The 12,934-nt window shown below is 31.6% G+C and overlaps 1 protein-coding gene across 1 annotated transcript in view; it reads left to right on the top strand.

Moving 5' to 3' along the window:
* LOC134530568 (THO complex subunit 4) overlaps positions 1 to 7,727 on the top strand; it is a 36,773-nt gene extending 29,046 nt beyond the window's left edge. Inside the window, exon 5 of the mRNA XM_063365518.1 lies at positions 2,096 to 7,727. Within this exon, the coding sequence (XP_063221588.1) occupies positions 2,096 to 2,202 (107 nt within the window). The 3' untranslated portion in view covers positions 2,203 to 7,727. The remainder of the gene's footprint in view (positions 1 to 2,095) is intronic.
* Positions 7,728 to 12,934: the final 5,207 nt, after the last annotated feature.

Genomic DNA, 12,934 nt, shown 5'->3' with positions numbered 1-12,934 from the left:
AAAAAAAAAAAAAAAAAAAAAAAACATAGTCCAAAATGAAACAAAAAGTATAAATAACAACTAATTTGTCAAAAAATTTTATTCGTCTGGAATCACAATGTTAACATCCGCCTGAAATTTAATAGAAGTAGGTAGGTAAGAATATATATATAAGAAAATAAATGAAATTAAAACATACATAAATAAAATTATCTCACACTCAACCAAACATAATGTTCAATATGAAATAAAGGAAGATGGCAATTACACGAAACTATTATAATTAATAAAAAAAATTGACCCACCTGAAATAGTAAAATTCAAATTTTTTAACAATATATTACATAATTGATAAATATTTCTGGTCTTCGGTCTCAGTAGCCCTAAGACTCTTGACGCTCAGCAGATAATTTATAAACAATAAACCAAACTCCTTGCAAATAAGTTATAAGTAGGTACTGTAAAAAAATAATTTAAATTGTAATATACAAAAACGGTATTGAAAACTGAAACAAATATGGCGACACTACAAACTGTCAAGATATTTATTTTTTTCTTACTCTCTACTTAGTTCCTTACAATAGCAAAACGTAACGTAATGGCTTGAAAGCTTATGCTCGGCAGACATAGAGGAATGACACTAACAGTTTGTATATCTATGACACACGTTACATAAAATTATGATATATTTTTGTAACCCGTTTAAAATTTATTTTTTTTAGACAAAAGATAGCCTATGTCCATCCCCAGGATATAATCTATCTCCTTGCCAAATTTCATTACGATCCGTTCAGCCGTTCAGCCGGGAAAAGGTAACAGACAGACAGACAGAGTTACTTTCGCATTTATAATATTAGTAAGTATTTTTAGAACAGAAAAGAAAACTATAAGAAATTTTTGTCTACAATAGGTAGTTTTTATTTGAAATTTACATAAAAGTGGCATTATTACAAATTTATATGTGTAATAGTATAAAATATTATAAATTACGATATGATTTCTTAAAATGCTTCTTGTTCGATCCAAATTACAAAGACACTGATCTCCTGAAATTCGTAATGTGTTAGAGATTTGGCAACAGCGCGCGCCATAAGCCGTGTACTGCAATCTAAGAGTGGGACGGGCTATAGGCACACTCACAAAACACACACACACAAACACACACAAATATATATATATATATAATTACAATTCAAATTTAACTTGTTCTAAATAGTAACCAGTTTTAACGTACTTTATTTTATAATGTAATATGATTTTTGCGTGGTTTGTTTATATTGGAGGTGGACAGGAATTTGATTTTTACTTCGGAACAGGATTCTGTCCGGAAAAAATAATTGGATTTTTGGGATCTGAAGCAACAGCATTGAAATCTTGTCACTTAACTTGGTATATGTATACAGAAGAAAATATTTACCATTGGTATGTCTCTCAAAAACATCTCATCCATCCCATAAACCATTAGTTGTCAAAATAATTTGAAGTTCACAAAAAAAAATATTGGTACATAAAAACTGGGCTTGTATTTTTGAGGATTCGTTTGTACCTCAATCCAGCTGTTGTCCTGATTTGTGTTCTGTTTTTCATGGCCAATTACTAGACAAGATTATATGGTGAATCGCAGTAAAACTGAAATTACACCGCAAAGCATGTCAGTATACAACATATAACACTGAAAAGCAAGTTAATACACCATTCAGCACCGAATGTAACTAAAACATGAAATTCATTGAATGTAATTTAGTTAGCATAAATTTTATGCCAAAATGTATGAACTACACGCATGTGGATTAGAAAAAGCTAATGTTAACGTTTAGTTTAATCTTACATCTGGTTTTAGTAACACGTCTTTGGCATTAATGATGACACAATTTTCAAACATGCAAAAATTTGCAGATTTATATTTCTGTGTAGTTCTATTTTAGATGTGCTTATTACTTACTAATTGTTTTATCATGTAAGTTTATGATGTCAGTCAAAGGGCGACTCTTTTGGTGCTATAAGTATCGAGAAATATTTTAAGTTTCATGTTTGTTGAATAATGCAGTATTTTCACGAACAGACAATGTATGAAAATGAAACCTAGTTGTGACGCGTGTGTGGACCCTGCTCACAGGAGGCCGGAGAGGCGGGCGAGGGGCTTCTCGCGGGGCGCCCCGCAGCGTCCCCACGGCCGAGGAGCTGGACGCACAGCTCGACGCCTACGTGAACAAGATCAAGTAGGGTCGCCGTGTCTCCCCCCCTCCCTCCTCGCCGGACTGTGCGTGCGTGTTGCGACACGCCCTCGGCGGACAAGGGTACTTTGTTTTAACTTTCATCATTTCATGACTTTTTTGTAATACCGCGAAATGGAAAATTTGTGTGAAGTATAAGAGCTTACCAAGGATGTGCTCTCTCTGTGTGTGTGTGTGTGTGTGTGTGTGTGTGTTTTTTGTGTCTGCAGTTGTAACCTTATGTATTCTTGTTAATGCAGTTTTAGTATTGTTTTTTAAATGCTTTATTGTTGTCCTGACCTCTTAAACACATACCTGGGACAAGACAAATACATTGTTAGTTATTAAAGGCATTGATGATGTGCTTATACCTCATTATGCATCGTGTGTGATGCCCCGAGTGCTACTTGTAGAACTCAATGTATACTCTTACCTGGAGCTGGGCTAATATTTATTGATTTTGGTATTTGGCAGATTAAAAATTTCCAATATTTGCCTGTATCGGAAACACCACTTAACGAGCTAAATTGTTCCGATACCAGTTATTGATCATCATGTGCCTAGTCACGTGCAGTCAACATCTTGACTCTTCAGCCCTCAGGAATAAATACCCCTTCCAAGTAAATATTTTTAGCAAAAATAATTAAAAATTGAAGGAATTGGCATAAAAATTGCACAATGTGTTGCAAATCTCATGCCAAGCATTGTTCTACGTGCAGCACAAGGTCTCTAGTCTGGAGTTTGCCTTAATCTGCGATCCAGCGGCCAGGCCAGTCGCCGCTCGCATGCACTACTGTTAGTTCCTTCAAGTACTTATTCCTTAACTCAACGTCCTGTTTAAATTTTCAACTCTTGATCGTGTTTAGTGCCATCATCTAATTATAACACATGGAATATTAAGTGACATTGGTACAGTTTGACAAAGTGCAATATTTGTCCAGCCCTCTTTTTTTAATAATAATAATAATAATAATAATAATTTTTGTCCTGATTACTTACAAGCAGAGTGTGAAATGAGTTTTGTAGGTTTGACAAATTTTCAGAGTTAATTTAGAAAATAGTTAGTTCTCAAATGCAAATAATTTATATTTGCTGGCCTATGCATCTTCATGTAGAAATATATTGCTACTCCTGAATGTTTGTGAACCTTATATTTTTTTAAAATAAAAATAAGATAAAAATAAAAGGGGGAGTTTAGTTTTGCCAGTTATTATTTTCAAACAATATTTTTTATAATAAGTAAAACCCTGTGTAAGGTTCCTATTTATGACATTGTCCTGCTTGTTTACAACATAATTTTAGAGTCCTAGTATTTTCTTCATAAGAATGTGCATTAACTAGGCCTGTGCGAATGTTCAAATTTTCAAATACGACTTATAAAAAATTTGTCTTCAAATGTACCTCGAATACTAACTCTTCAAAATAATGAATATTTGTTTCCTTGTGAATATTTGACATAGCATACCTCATGAATTAATTGTAAACCAACGTTCACTGTTGAGGTTAAGTTATTTGTGCAATGTAACTATTGTTTATGGGGCTTCATAATCGGTAACTTGAATAACTTATGTTTTAAACATGCAACAAGTATTCAGTTTTTTTCACTTCTGTCTCGCTGAACAGTAACAGAAAAAATTGCGTGAACAATTCAAAGAACTTTATATTTGTCTTTTCATACTTGAAAAAAAAAATATTATTTGTATTCTTTTCGTCATGCCAAATATTGTGGTCGCATGCACCAGTGGGAAAAAATGATAGTCGACAACCATGGACTACAACACCACAAAACATGGACACACTCCAGTGCAGTGGCCATTAACGAAGTAAACGTCATACTTTGAATGGCGTATAAATGAATAGTTATAATCACTAACACCATGTGACACAATAGCAGCTTCCTCACAGTATGTATCCATGACGAAACAGATGTTGACACTCTAAAATATAGATATAAAAAATGTACATAATGGTTTAAGATTCCAGATGAAATTAGCATAATTGTGTTTATAATGTTGCTGAATCAAAAAACTATTTACTTTACCACGTTAAAAACTAAAACTCATGAATAACTAGGAGTTAAATTTGTAAATGAGCTCATTTTATTTGGAAATATAGAATTTTAAAAAAATTCACAATTTTTTGTGAAATGAAATGCATTGGCTTTCACAGCATTTTTCAGTTTGCGAAAATCTTCTGGATCATTATGTAGAGTTTCAGATTCTGAAAAATAAGGCAAATTGGAACTAAAAGGAAAGGTTGGTTGGTTAGGTTAAGTTAGGTTAGCTGTAAGATTAAAAACACAGTTTTTTACTTTACAATTTAAATATTTTACATATAATTATTGTAGCTGACTTAACCTAGCCAACCTCTAACTATATAATATGTCTAATTTTCCAAAAGTTGTTACATGATGTGAAAACAAAAATAATAGTAGGATTGTATCATTCTTACTATTCGAATTCTCAAATAATTCGTTGTTCATATTCAATTCAAACTAAAAAACTAATATTCACACAGACCTTGTATTAAAATTTAATGTTTTAACATTTTCTGCATATAGAATCATAAAATATGCTTTCAAATTGATTGCAATCAAATTAAATGTAGTCAGCTATACTGATTGGTGTCGAAAAAGCAAAATAATTCAGGGAAAGAATAGGTAACTTAAATATAAAGTGAATAATATACTGCAAATAAGCTCCAAATGAATCAGACATCCTTAAGAGCATCATTTAATTTGTGTGTTGATACAGTATTTAAATGAAATAAGTGTGTCTATGGTTTCGGAAAAAGTGTAATACATGTTTCAATTTATAATAGTTTGTCTATAAAATTAATACAACTAATTTTTAAAAATTAATGGAATAGAGGTCCTAAAACTTCTATCCCGGTTATAATTTTTCCTACATAACATTTTTGCTTGGAATAAGTTATAATGGGGTTCTACTATTTTGGTAAAACAGTAGCTGCAATAAGTTTAAGTTTTAAAAATTTAATATTTTTATGTAAGATATTCAATGAATATTATTTTGAGAAGCAGTTTGTACCAAAGTTTATAAATTAGAAAACTTAATTTACTCTGTTCTATCATGCATCTATTAGTTGAAAATCTTTTTAACTGCAAATGCTGGTCAATTTCTTTTTAATGTTCAGAATGAATCAGTTTTGGACCTACTCATAACAATATATTTTATATGCAATACACCAGCATTACACTTTTTTGTTGGAATAAATATTACGAAACAGAAATTATGGAAATAAAAATAACTATGACATCTCTTGTGTTAGCTAAATTGATCTAAAATAACTAACAGTCCTGTCGTGATGTGCAAAATGGGTGCTCAGTTCAGCTCTATGCTAAACCACACATGCAAAACTACTACATAAAACTCCTTTTTTTCCCTTTATAGATGCCTGTATCTGGCATTTTTATTCTCTGTCCCTTAAAAAGTTTAAATAAGGATAACTCACTATAGTACCTATATCTATTATGGTGATAACTTACACAAATGGTTTCTGAATTTGGTGTTAAGTAAAAGTTCATCTTGAAGATGTAGGCCAATGTGAACGTTCAAATTTTAGAATACAAAAATTTTATTAATTCATATTTCATTCAACCTCGAATGCTAACATTTCGAAATAATGAATAGCATACCACTTTAGTTTGTCATGTAACAACGTTCACATTTAAGGTTGTCATTTTTGCAATATATGTACCCTTTTTCTGATGTTTTAACGGGACTTCAAAATCAAAAAAATGGGCAGCAAGAATTCAAATTTTTTTTTCTCTCTAAACTTGAAAACAGACTATTATTTGTATTAGTTTCATCACACGTACCAGTAGTGGGAAATAAATAAACATCTACAGCCATGGACTACAAATAACGGACACTCCATTGTGATGGCCATTAAAAGAAGTGAACGCAATAGTTTCACAGGTGTATAAATTGATGGTCACGATTGATCTAACACCACACTACACAACTTACTTGCTGTATGTACGTATCTATGATGAAACAAAGTTCCTGCTCAAAAACAAAATTTATAAAAACCTAAATAAATTCTGATTCCAGATTAGGTAAGTTAACAGAAATTGTGTGTATAATGTAGGTGAACTAAAAAACAGTTTACCTGGCTGCCATTAACAACAAAAATGAGTGAATGACTAGGGTTATATATGTAAAGAGTATTAAGTCCATTTAATCACTAATTTAGGATAACAGCATTTAACAAAAAAATTACATTATTTTTAATGAATTGGGTTTTACTGTAGTTTTTAGTTCACAAAATTTTTCTGAATCATTATGCAGATCAGCAAGTTCTGGAAAATACTGTGAATAGGAACTCAAATGAAAGGTAAGTAGGTTCGGTTAAGTTAGGTTAGCTGCGTAATTAAAAACACAATTGTTTTCTTTCATATTTGAAATATTTTACATATAATAAGTGTAGCTGACTTAACTTAACCAACCTTTCACTTCAGTATTATTTGTCTTAATTTCCTAGACGCCACTGCATAACACAATTACCGTTTTTTTTTTGTTTGTTTTTTTCTGTGTTAACATGGTGTAAAAAAAAATTAGTGGGATTTTAATTCTCATTATTAATATTCAAATTCCATATTCGAATTCTCATTCTTATTATTCAAATTCCAAATTACAGAATTTGATTTTATTTGATTTGATTTGAACTAAAAGATAGGTATTTGCACAGGCTTACTAGAGAAGCAAATTATCAATTTTTTTTTAAGTTCAATGTTTAACAATATTTTTGTTATTATGTTGTATATTGTTGATATTTTTATCACATGTTCACAATAGTTTCTTTTAGTGCTTTTTTTTTAAAAAAAAAGTTGTATCCTTTCTAAGACTTTAAAGTTTTGTACTGTCATGTATACAATGAAATCTCATTACAACATACTTGAAAAAGAACCTCATTTTATGGTATTTAATGATGAATGAAAGTATTTTTTGCTGGGCTGTTTTAAATGTAAAATATTTTGTAGGGATCTGAAAAGAAATATTTTAAAATGAGAAATCCTTGAAAGTGGGGTACTCTATTATGAGTTTCAATTTCATATTCAATTCATATTACTTATTTTCTTTTAAGAAAACAAAAAATCTGATTACATAAAGATGGAAATATGATTATTGATTGTTAATCATTTATTAAATACGTATGTCATGATTTGTGATATGTATATTTACTTCACTTAGCTGTTAAAGAATGTGGTATATTTATTTAAGTGCAGTACTGCCTATTTTTTATTTTACATTAATGTGGAGGTTTGTGTTGGGAGGGGGATGGGGAACCGACAAATGTTAAAATAAGTTACTACTTTGCCTTCAGACTTAAAAAAATGCCATGTTTGTAATACAGTGAACCCTATCAGATGCTAGTTGGAAAGGAGTCTTGAAAGTTTCAAGCTCTGTGGATGGTTGAAGTCGGCCATGTCTGGGTTACACTGTAAATATGTTTGTTTGCACCTTGGTGCAAACATTGTAAATTATAGAAAAAAGTAAAAATTTGTGATTTTTCCTTGGATTTTTTTATTGTAATGTTTAAAGGATTTCCATAAAACTGGTGGATATCTTTTATTCCCGTCGCAAACGTCCTTATTTAATATTAATGTTGAGGATGCATGGATGTTTTCATCATCTCTCTTGTGACATTCACATAACATGTGAGTATGCATGATTACTAGGCCTGTGTGAATATTAAAAATAACAAATATTAGTTTCCTAACTAATATTAAGACATAGCATACCTACCTCATGAGTATGTGATACTAATGTTCACCGTTGTGGTTAAGTCATCTTTGCAATATAAATACCCTTTTTTTTGATGTTTTGATGGTACTTCATAATCAAAAACAAGAACAATTAGTGACATTTTAAACATGCAATAAGTATTCATTAAAAAAAATTTTCACCACAGTCTCTGTTAACAGTAACGGAAGAATTGCGTCGACGATTCAAAACACTACACATTTGTCATTTAAAACTTGAAAACAAAATACCTATTATTTGCATTCATTTTGTCACATGCACCAGAAGGGAAACAACAAACAAACTTCAACAACCATGGACTACAACACCACAAAAAACAGATACTCCATTGAGATGGGCATTAAAAGAAGTAATCATCATAGTTTCAACTGCTTATAAAGCAATAGTCACAATCTAACACCATGTGATACAGTAGCAGTTTACTTACTATGTATCTATAAATCTATGACAAAGAAGATGTTGCAACTCAAAAATATACAAAAAAACAATAATGCTTTTAAGATACCCGATGAAATGAGCAAAAATTGTTTTTATAATATTGCTGAACTAAAATAAAAAATACATACCTGGTGGCCATTAACAACGAAAACTTGTGAACAACTAGGTTTGAAATATGTAGATACAAGCTCATTCAATCACTAATTTGAAAATACAGCATTTAAAAAATTTTGTTTTCGTAAAATAGATTGCAATAGATATCACTGTATTTTGTGGTTCGCTAATGTTTTCTGGATCAATATGCAGAGTAACAGGTTGTAGAAAATAAGGCGAATAAGAACTGAAATTAAAGGTTGGTTGGTTAGTTTAAGTTAGGTTAGCTGCAAAATTTAAAATTAAAAAAATATGTATATAATTAAAATATCTTTAAATAAAATTCCTTATAATAATTATTATTGCAGATGACTTAACTTAACCAACATTTCACTTAAGTGTTATTTGAATATTTTTCCAGAAGTCATTACGTGATGTGAAAAAAATTTTTACTGGTGTTCTATTTCTCATTCATACTACCTATTCAAATTTTATATTCATATTCGCGAATAATTTGATATTTGTATTTGATTCAAACTAAAAAACTTATCTTCGCACAGCCCTAATGCTTACTGGATAACTTCAAGCCCTTCCAATCCTTTGCTTATGCACTGTCAGCTATGTGAAGCTCTTCTTGAAAAACTGCATTGCCACTGTTGACTGCTTCGTGAACTGGAACAGGTGTGACAATAGGCAGGTGGGGGAGAGAGCGAAGTAATGGAGTTTTGTTACATTACAGATAAAGATTACTGATTAGCAGAGACAAGAAGATTTTGTGATGTTATTTTTGGGCAAGTTTCATTTTTAAAATAGGAAGTTTCAGTGTTATTGTTTTTATCCATAAAGATAGCATATTATTGAAAAAATGTTTTACTATGCTTATTTCACCAAAACAGTGCTAATTTGACTGAAAGACAAAGCGCTTTGAACGATAAAAATAAATTTTGAAAAAGTAGCAATGTAAATAGTAATGTAAAAATGAGGTACACCTATCCCTCACTTAGCACGACTAATCCATTCCTAAAAATGCTAGTGTTATTCCAGATCATGTATTCTGAAGCTTTAGTTTCCATAAATAGCAAGGCTAATTTATTTAATGTGTTCCAAAATTGTGTAGGATAATATACTTTACATAATATAAATGCGTTGAATAACACTCCACTATAAATATGTCGCACCATTTATCTTTATATGCCTCCCATCGCACTTTGACAAATACGACACCACGTAACGGGAGATACGTGGTTATGTACTTTATCCTCAGTCGGCTGGCTGACTTGCCCACCTGGGCGTGACTTTCAACTCACGTCGCATACCTTTCCAAACCATCCTTTACTGACAGTGAAACCGATATTATTGTCCAGATAATTAAATTTTAATTTTTCAAAAATTAAGTGCTTATTCGCATATCACCACCTAGTTCATACCAATCCTGTCAGGCCAATGATTTTTTTTTATTGCAACATTCATTTAACAACCTTTTCCACGAAAATCATCTGTTTATTTCTGTTTCGATATCTAATGCCAAATATATTCCCGCTAGTACAACCAACAGCATCAGACTTGTATAAACGTTTGGTAAGAGTCATTTCGTACAATTGTGCGCACAGTTGACTTGCTTAAAACTTAGGGCAACCAACATAAGCGTGGCCTTCATGACAATCTGTGCACCGTAATACTTCTAGTTTTGTCTCAAATACTTGAACACAATGCATTATGAGTGATCAAGCTCGTACAGTTACCAGCAGACGAATGGGCAGACGTTGCTTTTGTTTAAGTGAATTCCCTGCCACTGGCTAGACTGAGTTCACGGCCCGGTTTGTGGCCAGGCGACAATGGTACAGAACGGCGGCATACATGTGGACGTGAAAGCATTTGGTCCTTAACACTCCATAGCCGCAATTTAACTTGCAATAGCTGAAGTTTGTACAACAGCCAATAGCGTAGACAGACCTGCGCGCGCATCTCTTCCCCCCTTGTTTGGCTAACTGTATCCCACGGCACATATGTTGTTTACAGAAGTTGAAACAGACTTCGTAACGTCGTGCACGACTTTTTTTTTTTTTTTTGGCCAAGATTTCTTGCTAACTGAAATTTACAGATGTGCTATTCAAGACTGGGGCATAAAATTCACATCGTGCTAAGTGAATCCGCACAATCTGAAGACGTGCCAAGTGAGGGATGGATAGGTGTACCGATAACAGTTGTATGATGAAAAAAAAAGTAAAATAAATGTTTCAATTCTACTTAGTATATACATTATTGTAAAAAATTGAATTTAATATATTGAATATTAAGTATTTGTATTTTAAGTTTTGATTGAAAATGATGAATTTCATGATAGTACTTGCATTTCAGTGCTTTATGTTGTATTAACTTACATTTTGGTGTTATATGGTTTTATTGAAATCTTATCTCTACTGATTAGTGATTGTTACTTATAGACCTGTGTGAATATTCCAGATTTATAAAAAAAAAAATCTAAATTAATTTTATTCTTCTTCCAAAGTGTATTGAAGCTGTTTCATATTACCTTAAGCCACAATCATAATTGAGGGTGAGGGTCATTCCTCATTTCAGTACAGTTTAAATGTAAATGTGTACAGCCTAGTTTTAGTATGTTGACGGGTGCAATGTAACCGCCCTGAGTTCATTCAACAAATGCTTAGTGAACAGCATGACTGTTGGGGTTCAGACTGCGGACAAGTCATGCAAACAATTAAAAGTTTTGCAAGCTCTACAAAAGCACCTACCTAAAACCCAGAAAACTCAAAAGCATACTATTATAGTGCTGTTTTAATTATTTATAATAATAATAATATGTAAAATACTGTGCACAAATATTTTTGTGTTAATTTAACCATCATAAAAATGTTGAAAGAAAACTTTTTTCCTACTCTTAATTTTTGATTCAAACTAAAAACCAATTTTTGCACAAGCAGGGTCCTTTTCATTTTGTTCTAGTACTAATAATCAGAGACAAGATTTTGGGGTAAGTTGTAATAAAGTAAGAGCTGGACAGTATCCCGGTTTTTGCTATAAAATCAGGCTGGAAATAAATTTTTCCGGATTTTATTCCGGTAGTGTACATTTCCATGTGCCAAACTTATCAAACTTATTTTCAAACAAAGAACTATGCACCAATCTAATTCTGTATATGCATGCAATCTAAAAAAAAACACCATTTTTAAGCAATTCAAACTGTTTCTTAATGGTGATGTAAAAAAAAATCACACCACATTATTTAACTTCTGTCTTGAAACTAACTGAACGGTTCTAGTCCACAATTAAAAATACAAATTTTAGATTCATTATTAAACGCCTAATAAACAGTTATTGTTTCATATCTCGTACTAGTTACAGGGAAAAAATTTTTAAAAATTGGCTTTGACCATGGACTGCATCAACAAAAACATAGAAATTGTCCTATGGACAAAATATGAGCACTGCAGTTGAATCTATGTTTAAGTTGATAGTTATGATCGAACTACCACCATGTTCACACAGTAGTAGTTTACTTGCCTCATTCATCTATGACACTATATATAGATGTTGCAACTTGTGCCTTGAAAGCAACATAAACGTGCCAGAATTGAGTGGAAATTTGCAGTAAAAATGACTGCCACATGGGCACATGGCCCTCATATATAACTACAAAGAGTGAATAACTTGAGTTAAAAGTATTAATATGAGTTAAATGCATCACTATTTCGCACATGAGTGTTTTTAGTTTTTATTTTGCAGTTATAAAATTAAATACAGTTAGTCTTACTTCATGGTAGTTTGCGGTCCTTGAATATTACCTGCCTGTTTCAATGTATAATTACTACATTTTGGCCTACACAATGAAAATAGTAACGAAATTTTTGAAATTTGTAATCTAAAACAAGCCCCAATCAGGTTTCCTGCAGGAAAATTTTTTTCCTGCCAGAAATATTTCCTATCCAGCTCTAAATAAAATTTCAATCTAAGTTAATGTAATATACCTTAACTCCAAAACACAAGTTGTAATTAACTAAAACTAAATTTAAAGGTGAGCTTCACTCATAAACCTTGAATATTAGTCCTTAATAACCAACATTCACGGTGATGGTGGGGTATAAAAATTGACTTTCTCTAGTTATCGCTTTTTCATATAGATTCTGGTACATCTCACAATTTTTTTATTTTAGGATAATCTGCTCCAGTTTATATAAAAGTCTTTATATATTTTTTTAAAGCATCTCAGATTAATATGAAACTATTTTAGTGGAATGACCATTCATGTACATAAGCACTTTTTTTTTTCCTTTTGAATACTATTGCACAATTCTCATAAATTAAAAGTTTGTTTTTAAAAAATGGGGTCAGCAGGTGTGTTAGAACTTAAAAGTGGGTACTCAAATATTTGAACATGTCTTCAGGTGTGTAGCGTACTACTGCCAT

Source organism: Bacillus rossius, chromosome 3 (genome assembly GCF_032445375.1).
Source record: "Bacillus rossius redtenbacheri isolate Brsri chromosome 3, Brsri_v3, whole genome shotgun sequence".
Taxonomy (NCBI): Eukaryota; Metazoa; Arthropoda; class Insecta; order Phasmatodea; family Bacillidae; genus Bacillus; species Bacillus rossius.
This window is presented reverse-complemented; position numbering and strand designations above follow the sequence as displayed.